This window comes from Chaetodon auriga, chromosome 15 (assembly GCF_051107435.1).
Source record: "Chaetodon auriga isolate fChaAug3 chromosome 15, fChaAug3.hap1, whole genome shotgun sequence".
Taxonomy (NCBI): domain Eukaryota; kingdom Metazoa; phylum Chordata; class Actinopteri; order Chaetodontiformes; family Chaetodontidae; genus Chaetodon; species Chaetodon auriga.
Window position 1 is genome coordinate 17,402,741 of NC_135088.1, and position 16,724 is coordinate 17,419,464.

Sequence of the window (16,724 nt, forward strand, 5' to 3'; positions counted from 1 at the left end):
ACTCACACATACACACAAGCAAACACACACACACTCTCTCTCTTGATCTCTTATATACAGACTTACAGTACATACATGATATACTAAAAAGACACACACCCCTCTCTGAAAAAGACTGAAGGCCAGCGCCGTCCTTAATATGGGAGTGTATTATATGGCTGGGACGCAGGAACGTTGCTTGTTGCTTCATTTCTGTTCAAGCCTGATCCCTCTACTTCTGTCTTTGAATGTTAAGTAGTTGTTCTTCAAGCCCTGCACCACTGCCTCGACTGCTTCAGTGCTTGTAGGATTTGCTTGCCCGCTGCCTGTTTCCTCCCTCTACTCCTGTTTCTTCGAATCAACATGGTTGGACGACATCTTTCAAGTCACTCTCCTTCAATGAACTGTGCCGTTGTAACACAGTAACATTTGTGTATTTACTTATTTACACACGGAATACAAGACAGAGACACATGCACATATACTACACACACACACACACACCAACACATACATCTTTTGTTAGGTTCAGCTTCGTCTGAGCTCAGGCGCTTCAGCCAGAGTCTCTTCTGACGGCTCACTGTTGACAGCTCTGTCATCTCTCGCATTGGTTCCACGCATTGAAACGCGAGGGCGTCTGATAGCAAAAACTGACATTATGCTGTGTTGGATGTAATGAGACAAGATGGGGAGGCAAAAGAAGAGTTGGAAAACCGCAGTCATTGTAGTGTATTGTGTAGATAAAGAAACTACTGTAGAGTTAATTGGGCAAGTCATTCCTCTTTTGCGCGAGCGGAAGTATTGCAGTTTTTCCTGTGTGTCAGCCATTAGTGACAGCTGATCAATTGGGGTCAGCTAGAACCACTTCCAAAATATGTGAAGCACAGTTCAGCAGCAGTGGAAAAAGGTTAGTGGTTGACTTGGGAGGGGAGGGGAGGGGGGGGTCCCACTTGGGGATTAATGGAGGTGAAGCACACTGTTTTGTGCGCCAAGGAGAGATAACAACAATGACAGACGCTGAAACAAGGGAAGTTGATACCAGCAAGCCACGAAAATTAGACATTTTTTGCGCACAAAATGCTGCCGGGAGAATCGTACAAATTGCAGTGACCCAAGTGTGACCTGCGTGAAGTGATCAGCTTTATTCAGCCCCGACTTTGTGAAACCCAGGTCTAGCACGGTAGAGAAAAGGTGTTGCGAGCAGTAGATTGAACCGGCATTAACGTGATGAAACGTGTCATAAAATCTCACCTCAGTGTTCCTTTTTTAGACCATCGTCTTATCAGTCACAGTAGGGTTATATAGGTGCTGCTATCAGGCTCAATCCCTCCCATGCACACGTTTCCTTCCCCCCTGCCCCGTCCTTCAGGTGTACTTCTGTGCTGTCAGATCACCAAGTGGCTGTTTGCATGTTATAAGCAAAGGAAACAGATACTATATAGATACTATATATACATAGATATGTTTTTCCACTGGGAAATGCGTATTGGAATACATATACCTCTGATACACATTCTCAAAGACAATACACACACGCTGAAAGACCCACACTCAACCACGCAGACACATACATACACACACATACGCTATTGCGAACAGTAACGTGGAAAAACCTAAAAGAATCACATTTTTTATCCTGTCGAAAATGAATTTAATCTTCTAGATATACATAATGCTATCGTGTTATGCTACAAGACGCTTTTTTTTTTTCTTCTGTTTCTACCCTCATGATTTTTCATAGGTAAGAAAATCGATCCTTAAAGTTGTGTTAAGCTTTGAAATGATGATCAAACAAACACTATTGTGAAATCAACCCATTTACTCACCTTCCATATCTATCCCTCGCTAAGTAGAGAAAAAAAATTAAAAGAAGGAAAAAAAAAACATTAAAAGACATAGAAAAGGTATAAAAAAAAAAATAAAGTTGATGTATTCTCTGCTTGTGTATAGTGAATGTTCCTCAGTCACTGGGTGTGAGTGGCACACACCAGTGGACTGTGACAGTGCAGATCTGTTAATAACTTTTTTTGTACACCTGCTTCATCATTGTAAAGGTGATAATAGTGATTCTTATGATTTCATCAATCTGGTAATGTGTTTTGTTAATAAGTCACAAATAAAGTTTTTCTTAAATATCTTAATATCTAAGCTGTGTTCTGGCTTGATTTCAGCTAACGGTGGTGTGAACTGATGTGAGAGGAGCTTCTTCCTTGTTCTTGTTCTTTCCTTCTGTGCTCCTCTGTCATGGGAATATTCACTCCTCAGATTTTAATGGCACAGTTGGTTGTTATTTGGACAAATATAATTAATCAAAGGCAGGGCACGGATAACTCTCTTTAATTAGGAACAACCTGAGTACTACAATGAAACATAGGCGGATAACAGAAGGTAACAATGTCACCACATTATCATCGTAGAATGATTCCATTAAATATTTTAGAATATTGTGGGAATAGATGAAAATAGTCCATTAATCCAGGAAGTAATCCAGCAGGGACTGTTGAACTTCTTGAATCTTTCCTGTCAGACAGTATTAAAAACTTGGAGCTAATCACTGGCTATAAACTCAAACATTTGTCCTTGTGAAACAATTTGAAGAACAACCCAGTCACACTCACAATATTACTCAATCGCCTCCCTCAACGCTCCAGTTCAATTCAGCCAAGTCATAAACATTCTTGTTTTTTGGCAGGAACGAACGCTGTCGAAACACATTTGAAACTTGTCCAAATGAAAAAGAGAGTGAGAGGAAACTGAAAATAGATGTTAACAAGGGAAGGGGATCATCATCCAAGCAGCTGGCCCGTGACCGAGAAGCCAATGAGGGGACCAAAAACGAAAATCTGAACAAAGGTCGCACATAAAACATTTCCTGCTTGAAATTCTCCGCTGAGCTCAGGGTGAAGGGTCATTCCAGCACACATCGAGATGGAAGGCATACAAGGATACCACAGAGGGTGGGATACTGGTTAACATGGGAACTTAATCTTCATGAACAAAGGCTTCTCAGTGTTCATGTTGTGTGACTGAAGCAGTCTGTGGATATCTGTGCCACGGGCTCCATCTGCCTGCAGTCTGAGGAACTCATTCATTCACGCCTCTCTGTCACCTCAGAGTCCATCTCTCCAGCAATACTGACACCTACTGATGAAAGCTAAGACTGACAACTGACCCACATTGTTCATATGCTATAATGCAGGAAAATAACATCCTGTATTCTTTTGTTTTATCACAGATACAGAGAATACAAGTGTATTTGCTTTCATTGTAAGCAAAATAAACCCTCAACATTTAACATTCTGTAAATTTAAGCATTAAAATGACTTTAATTTACCACAATTTATCCCAATGGCACACAAAAAAGTGATTATTTGGCATAATAGTCAATATTGACGCAGTTCAAGGATGACATAGAGAAATGGGACAGTGAATGGGAATAGATTGATGAAGTACTCATCACAGGCCCGACCTGTCACTCATATTGTTGTTGGCTTATTTTTCTTTTTTACTTTCTTTCTTCCTTTACAAATTCTTTAATAATACAAGACTTCTCGGGGTGCATGAATTTCAGTGTAGCAAACAAACATTTTGTCCTTAATTTTGAAATCACAGTGCTTTTACAGTCTGGAGTCTGATGTTCAGCCGCCCCCTAGTGGTCTTCTTTTTTTTTTTAAATTCAGCTTAAAACAAATATAAATATCCTATTGCTTCATTCAGCTCTGACATTCCACATTACAGTTGTATGAAACCTTATTAAATCTGACTAGAATGATTTTTAATTGCACCAGCACCATTGCAAACACGTACTCAACAACGTATTCAAAGATCACGTCTGTTTGCTTTTCCCGTGAATTCTCTTTTGCCACCATCCTTACTTAGAATCATACTGAAATGTACCGCAAGACACCTCTCTGATCTTGCATGATTTGCAAAGAACTGAAACCAGATGTTATCTTGCAACACAGCTTTGATTGCTCATGTAATTTTTTATCATTTATAGATATAATAATATTTGCAACTTCCTGGTGGCCTTTCATTAACCTGTAATCTCATGTTCTCAGCTCACTATCAGCTCATTATCACAGCTAGAACTGATGATGCAGCACATTCAGAGACTGATGATAAAGACTCAGGTTGCAAGTGATAAATAAAGAAAACATTACTAACATTTAAACACTTCTGTAAAGAACAAACTGTTGGGATGAATAAATGTAAAACAGACAGTGACACTACAACTTCTGTGCCATTTTATTAATGCACAGTAGGCTTTGCCACTGATACACTGATACTGTGTAATCACCTTGAGGCAATGGAGCAATTTCCTATTCACAAAGTCAGCCTCAGGTTCCCGAGGGCTGCAGTGATGGAATATGAGTGCAATCTACTCAACTCAGCACACTCAGACATCCTAAATTATGAACCTCTTTCAACGCTATAACTGTAGATTTGATCAATTACTAATAACTGATAACTGCTGTCAAATTATGTAAACCTGCTCTTTGAGAAGATGCTCTCTGATAACAAATGACATGAAACATTTATATAACCTATCAGATTATACCACAAGAACATGAAGACAGTCTGTATAACGTCTACAGCTAAGTCGATAGGAGTCGTCAAAATGATAACATCACAGTGTTCCAGTGAGGTAATCAAGTCTGAATAAACCACAATGAAGAAGTGACCTGGGACCAGAAAAGAGTAAACAGAGTAAGTCATATTAGAATGGACAACTGCACATTTCCAGTTGGCCGAAAAGTAGCCCAGATGTCATAGACAAAGGCTGACTGTAATCCCAGCATATAATGTTGTTTCATTAAATACATTGAATGAGACTATAAAGTGAATCTTTTCTCTGTTTGCTTGTAAATTTCTCTGTAAATAGCCTAATTTCCATTTTGAACAGACTTTTAAAAGGGTTCCCTTTAAAGGAAGCAGAAAGGTCACTCTAATTAAACATGCTCCAGACTAGGATTCAATAAGCCCACTAATTGTTGTGAAGAGCTGTCATACAGTGAGTTGATGGAGGATTTCAAAATGAGTGAGTTAAAAAAAGTAGGTTCGTCCTGACTTTTACTGACTTTGGCTTAATGAGCTCTGATTGTTACTTTCACACGAGTCCTGAAACAGACTCCTCTTTTGTTTGGTGTTAAGGCCCAGAACAAGAATTCAATGTGACAGAGCTCACCGTGGGACAGTTTGGAAGGGCTGTACTTTCACTACTGATCACGAGAGTGTGGCGATTACTGACAAGCCCCTACATACAGTCTCATTTTAATGTGCTGCAGGCCATTTATTTTTGATGGAAACACTGTGCGAGAAGAAAATGGTAATTATTTTTTGTTGCAACAGAGGTAGTCTAATTTGTTTCTATTAATTCACTTGCAATATTGGCAACTGTAATTTACTACTAATTTACTGGCAACTGAAATTTAATTATTGATCGGTTAAAATTAAAAAACCCTGCTGCCCTTGCTGTCACACTTGTAGCCTTACAAGACAGCAGTCACAATGTAGATAAAAAATGAGAGGAATGACGATAATTGTAAATTAATGCATATTATTCTACACTTATTTAGTCCTGTATACAATGAAACCGTTGTCATTTCTGTACAGATTATATGCATGAGATTATATGCAACAGCATGAGAGGGATTTTATTGGTACTGTTGCACAAATGTAAGCATTTGGTTTGAGAGCAGATCATATATAAACCATTTGCATGTAAATCTCACTTTTTAAGTAACTGCCAATAAAGTGATTCCTGATAGCACATAGCCATTTGAAATGAATATGTCTTGTTTAACGTGATATTCTTGAGATACTGTAATTGTTCAAAAAAATACTGCATAGAGTTCAGGTAAAATGATTTTCTCACTCTTATTTTTTTCTATTAACTCCTCAGCCAACAAACCTTTGTTTACATTTACTTTGCTTTAAAACATCTGTCGGTGGATTTTCCTGCTTTTTAACTTGCATGGTAATTTACACACAGTCCCTACACCACTGCTGCAAGTCACTTCCTCCCTCTCTCTCTCTCTCTCTCTCTCTCTCTCTCTCTCTCTCTCTCCCTTGCTCTCTTTCTCCACCCAGCTGTAGATCAGGATACATGAATGCTGGGAAGGAGGGTAGTGACAGAAATAAGGGAGAGGGAGAGGTGTGAGAGAGATAGAGGAAGAGAGGAGGAGGAGGAGGTAAAAAGGCAAGACATAGTAGGACAGAGTGTGTTGGAGGGCAGCATACTGTAGCATACTGCTGTGTTGTGATTATGGAGTGAGCATGGAGCAGCAGGACCAAAACAAGAGGACAGAGGGATACAATGAGGACACGGCTTGGCTTTATGCCTGATCAATAAAAGGTAGATTACTTCAGAATCTGAGCAGTAGAAAAGAGGGCTCATTAAGCACCACTGCTTTGCAGAACTGACTGCCTGCAGACTCCTTTGAGTTTGAATCCTACCACCAAGGGATCTAAGACATGAAGACAAAGTCACTCCAAACCTTGAGGACCTCTGAGGACATACAACAGAAGGCGGAAAACTAGCTCCTGACATTTGGACTCAAGAATCCAAGACATCTTTTAGCCGGATCAAACAAACACTCAGGTATGCCTGCTAAACAGAATCACAAACACATATTAGGTAGCAATGCTGCTGAAGCCAGAAACAGCTCTTTTCTTTCGTCCTGACAACTCAAAAAGTGTGTGGCACGGCAAGAATATGCATCATTTTTAATGTGCAAAGGGGGATTTAAAGGTGTATTAATGGGGCAGTACAGTTGTCACTTAGCGTTGAGAGGGTGACACCAGACATAGGTCACTTGACTGAGCTCATGTAACATTCGATGACACAACGACCAAAATAATAGATGACTAAATGCTCTTTTTGCAATTTTGACATCCCTGGATGAAGGCTGTTGGAGGGGGGGGGGGGGGGGGGGGGGGGGTTGAAGGGAGCCTTGTCAGAATGTGTTTGCTTGAAATTTATGACATAAATCAAAGCTTGCAAGCACCAACACACGCTGTTTTGTTTTGTTTTTTTTAATGTATAATAATCAAATGCTTGTCCATATGCGAAAATCCACACATTACCTCCCTGTTGTTGACTGAACTGTTGTTGCGTAAATCATTAAAATGACCTCCTGCACACACAAGGAAACTGGCACATTCATGGGTGGTATGGACACATGCACGCACACACGAAATGCCACCTCTGTGAAAGGGTGTTCCAGCTAAATGCACGCTGAGCTTAATGATGTCTATAGTGTAGCATCAGTGTATACATTATGGCCTCTTCCCAAGGTGAGCTGAATGTGGAGGACAACACAGTGGAAGCTGCTTGCTATGACAAACATTTCAGCGAGAGAGGAGAGCGAGTTCACCACAGGAGCTACGTTTTGAATTTTATTCAACAAATAAATTATTCTTTGTGCTGTCAGACATTGAGAGGGGATGTGTGCAGCACGTTTGAAATGCTAATATCATATAGAACAATTGCTTTCACAGCAACAGCCTCCTCTTTCTATCAGCATTAACAGAATGCCATTCCTGTCTCTTGACCACTCACACCATGTTAGGAAAGTTTAACAATGAGAGTATAATTTTTTTTGGCTTATCTCAAATCTGCAATTGATTTTTGACAACTCTAGTTATCCTTCATTTCTGCAGCACTGAAGCACTTCCTTGTCTCAGTTCTAGCTCTGTGCATTGTTTCAACTTGTCCTGCTTACTCATGGATTTCTTTCACAGCACCATCTCAAATGCCTCACACTCTAAACTTGTTCCTCTCTTCCTTTTAGACGGATGTAATGGTGCGGATACACAACTGCTCTCTTGAATTATCAGACTTTTGAGTCAGTCAGACAAGAGATGGGGAGACGAGCAGCTGACCTGACAACACCAGTTCCAGTTTTAGGTGTCCCTGCCCTGGTTGGAGTGCGTGGTTGGAGGACAACAGGAGGAGACAGAACCGGAGGAGCCCTGCTGCAGACGTGGGGACCTCAGAACAGCGTTGGTGTTCAGACATCCCCAGGGATAAGCAGACCACCTACCCAGCACAGTGTACAGCTAACTGATACACTCTCTACGGCATCAGATAACATTACTCAAACACCCAACAGCGATATTACCAAGGAAACAGAGCACAGGGAGCTATTACTGCTAACAAAGAGTGACAAGGAGAAAAGGGCTATTTTAAAGCAGAAAAGTGGGGAATCCAAGACCAAAAAGGAAGTGACTTTCAAAGCACTTGGAGGTGAGGCCTCGAAGGATGTGACCTGCAGTCAGTGGAACAGTGGTGGGACTTATTGCTATGCCAGGGCAATCAAGACCAACCCACACTTTGCAGGGAATGTAAGCAGTGTCAGGCCTAAATTGAAATCTGCTACCCGCTATACCAACGGCAGCGTGGTCGATTCAGAGGCGATTGGTGGAATTAGCGTTGATAATGATGAAGCAGAGCCTGTAAAGAATGCAGCCTCTCATGGAAGAAACCAAACCAGACCGCAAGGTCATGATGCAGAGCAGGCTGGGAAGACGCAGCCGTTATCTACTGCTCGACCTTTCAGTATGCCACAAAAAATATGCAGCCATTGTGGTGGGAGACAGTCTGCAAACACTGGAGTTGTCACTTTGGGAGAGAAAAGCTCTATTGCTAATGCTTGCCTTGGAGAGAAGGTCCTCACCTCGCTGTCAACCACCACGCATTTCCACATGCCCCATGTTGAAAAAACCCTTCAGCCAAGCCATCATGAAATCTCTGAGAGCATCACAAACAGAGACAAAAGAACACACATTACAGTCAATCCACAACTGTTATATCTCAGTGAAGAACTAAAGTACCGAAAAACACCACACCCAGCATGCCCGGTGCACTCTAGGAGCAATTTGGTCAATTTGTCACAGACACATGGTGCCGGTGATGCAACATCCACCCAACCCACAACCATACTACATGCTAAAACCATCACTGTCACTAAAGCAACTATTGAAACGAGACAAGATGACTGCAGTACAAACTCTTTCATAAAATCATCTCAGGACGGTAAGATCCACCGACCAACGAGTCTTACATTGACTCCGCAGATGGCCACAGCTACCAAACCAAACAACCCACATTCACACACTTATCCCAAGCCCTTCAAATTACTGCAACACAACTCCACACAACATAATGTGCCTCAAAATGTATGTGTATCTGTACATGCTACACCTGAAAATACTCTGTCACCACCTCCTCATTTGTACACTACAGCTGCAGGACCAGAGAACACATCCATTACCAACACACACAAAACTACCACAACCTTTAATACTGCACTGATGTCCACGCAAAGTGTACCCGCTAACATTGTGAATGCTCAACATGAGACCGTGCACTCTACACAAGTAGCACGAGCAAAAATAGCAACAAATACAAGTAATAGCCCGCAAAAGACCCCAGAATGTCCCTCTGTGCCGGCAGCCAACGCATTACACCCCATTCATAACCTGGAAATAACTGCACAACCGACACCTGCAAGTCCGCCATGTACTTCACCCAATTCATGTCGTAATCCACAAGTCAAGCCACCTTCAAACACTGACAGCAAACCACCAGGTAAAGCATCTTTGATTGACACTGCAGTGAACTCGACTGGATTCTCCACCTTTGCTAGTACACTCCACACAACTACACCACATCCACCTCTCAGCACTGTTGTCCCACAGAGCACTTTGAATCATAACTCTAATTCAGATCAAATGACGCACACCAGCACAAAACATACATCTGCAGCTACACAAATTCACCTCATTCAACCAACCCACTCAAATTCTGAACCTGCACTTTATGTTTCTACAGCATCACTAAATGCAGCTCCTAATGCAACAAAACCGCTAGACTCAAGAGCGAGGTTTCTTTCAAGTGCAGCTCCCATATCTACATGTAGTGGCACTCTATACAAAAATATAGCCCTCAGGAACTCCTCAATCAATCTGAGAAATTCACCATCCGCAGCAACCACATCCTCAACTGCATTGACAGAAAACCAAAGGAATGTCTGTGGATCAGGTACAAGTTCACTTCAATCAGAAGACACAACACAACACAGCAGAGACCTCAGTCGTAATGATGTGCCACACACAAATCAGTCAGGTCACACACAAGCAACAGACAGCAGAACTCAAACCAGTGATCAAACTGGTTTATGCGGTGCTGTTTCCAATCAGGAAAAAGACTCCACAGCAACTCCAGCTGCTTTATCTGAGTCGCTAAATGTGTCAAAACATCATAACAGAGGCAGTGATGCAAGCAATCCCAAATTGACCATTATTTCCAAGCTGGAATCATACAACACTAACAAAAAGAAATCCAGTCGTAATCTAATCAATGAATTAGTTGTGTATGAGTCAAAACGCCATGAAAATTCAAATCTATCACAGGTCACTAGCCTTCAGAATTACATTTCCCTAATTAAGTCAAGCAGCTCTTGTCTGCAGGGTTGCATAAACACAAAACAACAAAGGCTTGCACATTATCAAGGATACACAGAAACGGAGCATGAGGGGCACTCTGCTACATGCCCACCAGTAAAAACAACCCAGGAGACAAATTTAAATACAGAAAAGTTTGCCATGGGTATATCAGTCAGGCATGCAAATATTAAGCTGAAATCCACCGGAGATAAGCAGACACATCCCAATAACCCAACAGCTTCTGCTGTAGCACAAACAAACTCTGAGCCCATTATCTCATCAGAGGAAAACAGTAGTGCACATGTCTACCCCGTCACCAAAACTTCAGTCCACCAAAACTCTGTTTCAGATACCTCATCACTATCACATGCACACACAAGTCCAGAGCTTTCATTCACCGCACCAGCCCCTTCTAACAGCAAAGGAGAGCTGTGTGCACACACAGGCCCTGAATGTAGTTCCATATTGCCATCATCAACAATGCACTTGGCGTCCCATCCCCGCCTCCAGTCCTGCAAGGCCGAGGCAATCGCTAGACCGGATTCAGAGTTTAGCTCTGCTCCCCCTCAGTCGTGCCCAGAGGACGCCAGCCTGGCTCACTCCCACCCAGCTGATGCAGCCCTGTTGCTGCCTCCTTCCCCACAGTGCTGCAAATCAGCAGCCCTACAGCAGAGGCTGGAGACAGTGGAGGCCAGCCTGGCAGCCAACAAGGACAGGATCACTACTCTGCTTAACATTATCCATGACCTGGAGACGTGTCATACTCCAACCAGCGGGTAAGAAGGTGTGTGTGTGTGTGTGTGTGTGTGTGTGTGTGTAGTAGGGCAGGTGAAATGACTTCAGTGGAAAGTAATGTTTAACTTGTGTTACATACAGATTCCTTGAGGCTCATTAAACATTTAACATATAGTCTAACTCCAAAACAACACCTGCTGGGTCAGATATGACTATTGATGTACTCTAAATTCAGTCCAGGACAGGTATAGCTGTTTGCCAGAATTTGGTCCAGGGAATTACTTTAAAAGCTGTCCTGCAGTGCTGATCTTTGACTTTCCAGTGAGTCATCACTTGCATTTACTGGAACCACTCAGTAAGTTTGTCATTCATTGGCAAACTGCACTGTGTTTCAATCCAAAAAAGTCTTTCTATGTGTATTTGTGTAAGTACATGTATATATGGATGAGAGTGTTAATCCATAGTTTAGTGGAGACACTAGTGGTTACTCTGATGACAATAATAATGATAAGCAGTTTGCACATGAAGATATACTGTTCAGGGTAGAAAAGACATATTTTGTAACAGATACAGTACAGAGATCAGTTTAGTTCTACACCCCAATTAAATTGGAAAATAGCAAGATGACAAATTATGTCAGAGCATGTTTGGCACATCTATCGTCCTCCTGTCTGATGCATTCAAGAACATAAATATAATCTGTGCAACAGTTAATTCATTTAGATGCAGCAAAAATGTCAAGTATTGACTTACTGCAACACTGAACCACTAATTATGGACACTGAACATTGAAAATGAACCTGAACAAGCGAGACAAATTATGATTTGTACCATTTATCAAATATGATGTAACACGCTGCAGAAAGGCCTTTTGAAGGCGAACATACTGTTCAGTTGTTATGACTATGACACTATAAATGTCCCATAAATCCAGGATTGTAGCGTGATGACGTCAGGTTTTAACATTGTTACAAGTTTGCAAACAGGTCTGTGAATGTGTGCCTGAGTGTGACAGAAACCTAGTTGGGCATTTCAAGAGGGCACGTCTCAGAGAGATTTATTTAGCCATATAATTCTTCAGGGACAAATAACAGGAATTAAAACCGCCTTCTGGCAATGTGTCTCTGTCAATCATTCTCACCCACTGTAGTGTGCTAATAAGTTGTGACTGCCTCTGAGGTCATGTTTCAGAATAACCAACTCCTAATAACCGACTGATGTCTGACATAATGCATGTTATGCAGCTCATTGCTGCAGACAGAAGCCTGAATGAATATCAGACACACAGGATGAGTGCAGAGAATATTAAATTGTGAATCTGAAAAGGAAGGGAGTTTGGGAAATTGCTGTTATTTACCGTATGCAATTTAATTGATTTTCTGTTATCCTAGTTGGCGATGCTACAAAACTGGACAGGACCTCAAAAACTGCTCAACCTGCCAGAGGACTGCTTGTATTGTCTACAGGTGAGATAGTAGCGCAATTGTCAATTTTGCCTGCATGCAATGTTTGAACTGATAAGAGATCAGAGCAGCTGTAGAATTCAACTGTTGCTCAAATAGAAAACTGTGGTTGCAGAACATTAGGAATAGGTATACAGTACGAAACTGCTTTGCGCTGATTATAGGCTGGAGCAGGGAGCTTTCATGTAGATAAAGTTGGACCAAGTGAGATATTTAAAAAACAATAATAATAAAATAAAATGGAAAATTAAAATGAAATTGATATTTTAGAATGACGCTACTTGATAAGATGAGCATTTATATTACTATATATGAATTAAAAAAAAAGTAAACTAACATGGATTTCAACATATCCAGAACTACTTTACTAAGCACTTGGACGTATGCAGCAGTGGGACTATGTATCACTTCATTCATGGACAGAATTTAGATTTTATTTAAACTTTCCTTTGTGCATGAGACACACAATTCAACAAGGTTGAGTCCATTTGCTAGTTCAGTTGCCAGGCAGTTGTCTGCCAGCCTGCTCACTTCACTTCACTGAGAATTAATGACTTGCTGTACGGGCAGCTTACCAAATGAAAAGCTCTGCACTGCTCATTTGTTTCTTGCTCAGAATACATAGGGAGATTACATTTTCCTCTCTAAGCAAACCATAAATCTTTTGGAATAAGTGTCATATTTAAGCTGTGAATGTATGTGAGTCAATCTATTCGCACAGCAGATTTATGGAGATTGAGTTTCACTAAAATTCAAGCTGGCAAAGAGGAACAAGTTGTGCCCAAGCAGCCTGCATAATGATTTTTGACTGAGCTTAAGTTATTGTGAGCATTGTTAATGTGCAGACAAGGTGATGTCATTTCATATTGAAAGAAAATATTTCAGCAGATGAGTCGAGCTGTAAAACGCTGTGGAATTTAGCAAAATTATCTTAAAATGAAGCCTTTTGCATTTTCATATTTTCACATCCTGCAGCAGTTTTAAGAAAAACAGTTTAAATCTTCCTTTTTGACAATAATAATAAAGATTGTTGTTAGAGTTGAGCATGTATGGTAAATCCTCACAGAAGAAAAACTGTAATTTTTGTTTAATTAAAGAAAGATATTGTTATTGATATAAAATGAAGCGTATTAAGACTTATCATAGACTAGCTGTTAGCTGTAATATTCCGACTGGTTTGCACCCATTAGTTGAAATGTTGCATTAGGTGGACGCAATAGAAGACATACGAATAAAAACCAATTACCCCAGAAATACTGTACGTGGAAAAGAGGCTAAGAGAGCCTAAGAAATCCAAACGTCTTCTCATCATTTTTTTTGGAAAAGAAAAATGCTTCATGCTCTACAAAGCAAAACCTGAAATGGTCCTTATCTTGAAATATTCAAAACATTCCTCTTGATCTACTTATTTTCAAAACCCCTTTTGCATGACAAAAAGATGTTGCGTAAGTTGATTTGCTGACTGGTGTGTGTTGGCATCTGGTCCTTAAAGGCCAAGTGGAAGATAAGGATATTTGAACACGACGTGTGCACCTTTAGACAGAAAGAAAGAAAGAAAGAAAGAAAGAAAGAAAGAAAGAAAGATACCCTGCCGGGGAATGTCTTTCTGCCAAAACCAATCAACCACTTTGAAGTCTGACAAGCACAAAGCTTCCCACATGAGGAGCACCACACAAAGCAAAGTGAACTGTAGCTAAAAAAGCTTGATCCATAATAAAATAAATAAATAAGCCGGAATGCAGACCTGACACACCTGAGCGTTCATTTGCGTCCTTTGGCAAGAGCTGAATTTTATACATGCTGTGTTGTGTCACATCTGTTGTGTTTGGGTTTTAGTCATTTTGGGCTCTGTGTCTGTGTGTCTGTCTGTCTAGTGTGGAGTATGACTTCAGGCAGCAGGAAAGACGCTTCTTGGAGGTTCTGAATCATTCAGCAAGAGGAAATAATGCCTTCTCCATGCACCTATCCCAGCCCCTGAACTTTAGCCTGCTCAGAAGCGTCATCATTAAGAACTTATCAAAGTCAAAGGTGAAAGGCAAAAAGCTGTGCAAGACTCTGTTCAAATGGCTGCCCAGGAAAATCCAGCAAGTATAGACCTAACAATACATGTGTGCTGTTTAATAGCCATAAGCCTGTGTTACAAGTGACCAGCAGAAGCCTTTGCAGAGGACTCCTATTATTCCCTTCCTTCCCATAGAGTGAGATTACTTTGAATTAGAGTCTTACCCAGTAGAGTTCCACTCTCCTGCACATTGTCAAAGCTTATAAGCAGGATTTTGCACTGAAATTTCCCCCTGATCTTTGTGACCTTCAGCTAGTATCATCCATAGGGAATTTCACTTTTGAAAGTTAATGTTATTTTGTTGTCCACATTCCTGCTTGAAACGTATGGAGAACCACAGCCGCAGATTTCTTTATCTAATTTTACATATGAGATTCTGTTCTCTCTGAATTGTTATGATTAATGCACACTGAGTTCCAGTTGATGTCATGTTTCCCCTTCAGTTACCTGCTGTCCCCTTACCTGCTTCTCCTCAGACTAAATGTGCAGTGTAAGACAAGTTTTCGAATGGAATAATTTTAAAATGAGAAAATAAAGCAGATTTTTCTGACTGTTTGTCTGTAAATCTGTTCATTTGCCCTGAGTTTTGTTTAATTCTGAATGCTAAACTTCTCTTTGTACCCTTTATGAATGAAATGAAGACAAATGTTGAGCTAAGACACACAGCCTCAGTGCATCTAAACCTTTCCAGACCTGCAAACTAGCCACAAGAGTGGCGAACATAGAGAAACATTCATTATGCCTTTGCCAATTGTGCTGATGGTCTCCAAATCCCCAAACAATCTGAACTTCATAAAAGGTTTCTGAGTAAAACAATTACATGACGAAAGGCTGCAATGAAGCGTGAGTCAAAATCAAAATGTTCATGGGTGTATGCACAAATCCATGAACACACTCATGGATCCAGCAACATGAAACAAAACCTTGTGGATTGTTTCATAAACTATCAATGCAAGGGGACCATGGGATTTTGAGAAATTTTGCATAAAAACTTATGAGGAAGGAGGAACTTACAGTTTATTTGAGCAGTAAGTCAAGCAAAGATTGTGATATTCCCTTTTGAGCTGGAAATACTTTAATTAAAACACCTCTAAAAAGAAATAATAGCATCTGAGAATGAAATTCTTGCAGCAATGATACCAGAGGGAAATGCGGGTCTATTGCGAGTATAACAGCTGTGCTGCCTCATGCAGGTATGCCATCAAGATACGTTCAACTTCTTTAAGGGAATGTGTTTTTGAACTAGAAATAGCACGTTTGCAGACAGAGCTGCAATGTTCAGACAATAGCCAATAATCTTAAATAATGTCAATCATAAATCAGCAGCCCTTCAGTGTGTGTTTACAGTAGTTCAGGCACAGGAGAGGACCACTGCATATGTGAAAAACAGTCATCTAAAGCCTTTTGTGGCCCAACAGGGAGCTGCATGAAGTCTGGCAGATTACCTCAGGAGCTGTTCAGTTGGGGCTGGAGATTGCAAGTTTCAAAATGAAAAAATGTGAGGGTGTGAAAAAGAAGTGAGCTTACCAGATCTCATCTCTGCTTTCAGCTAGGCCTGAGGCTAAAACTAGCATAGCACACCTGTATCTCTGACCAAATGGTTGGCAGCCAAACTGCACTGTGGGTAATGTAGGCCCCAGATTCTAACAAAGAAGACAACTGTATGGAATTAAAAAAAAAAAAAAAATGACATTTCTGTTTTGTTTTGTTTTGTTTTGTTTAATCATTTTGTATTTTAACTACATATAATGAGAGAAAATGTTATAGGAGTGAAATGTTAAACTGCTTGAATACTCAACATATTCTGAATGTGCCATGCAGTTGTTATGAAGGGTCTTTTATCAATGTTAACAACATTTCCTCTCATGTACTATCCCAGATGATCCCAAGACAGCTGCACAGTGTGTTAATGGCTGTGTTTAATGATTTTCTGCCATAAATTTTGCTAGTGTTTCTTGCATGAGGAAAAATTTCTAGTGTCAATCAAGCATGACTTCTTTTGATTGACTGCAGCTAGAAGTTACAATCAGACT

The 16,724-nt window shown here is 40.6% G+C and overlaps 1 protein-coding gene across 1 annotated transcript; it reads left to right on the forward strand.

Annotated features, from left to right (window-relative positions):
• The first annotated feature begins 6,086 nt into the window (after positions 1-6,086).
• On the forward strand, positions 6,087-15,222 carry LOC143332398 (uncharacterized). The gene is made up of 4 exons (XM_076749785.1): positions 6,087-6,583; positions 7,776-11,207; positions 12,558-12,632; positions 14,504-15,222. Exons 2-4 carry the CDS (start codon positions 7,846-7,848, stop codon positions 14,721-14,723), a joined length of 3,657 nt encoding a protein of 1,218 aa, XP_076605900.1. The 5' UTR covers positions 6,087-6,583; positions 7,776-7,845; the 3' UTR covers positions 14,724-15,222.
• Positions 15,223-16,724: the final 1,502 nt, after the last annotated feature.

What these genes read in the sequence shown, in the direction of transcription:
- LOC143332398 (XM_076749785.1), top strand. Translation starts at nt 7,846, where the DNA reads ATGGGGAGACGAGCAGCTGACCTGACAACACCAGTTCCAGTTTTAGGT. An exon ending in TGTCATACTCCAACCAGCGG is followed by an intron (nt 11,208 to 12,557) that starts GTAAGAAGGTGT and finishes CTGTTATCCTAG; the next exon opens with TTGGCGATGCTACAAAACTG. An exon ending in ACTGCTTGTATTGTCTACAG is followed by an intron (nt 12,633 to 14,503) that starts GTGAGATAGTAG and finishes CTGTCTGTCTAG; the next exon opens with TGTGGAGTATGACTTCAGGC.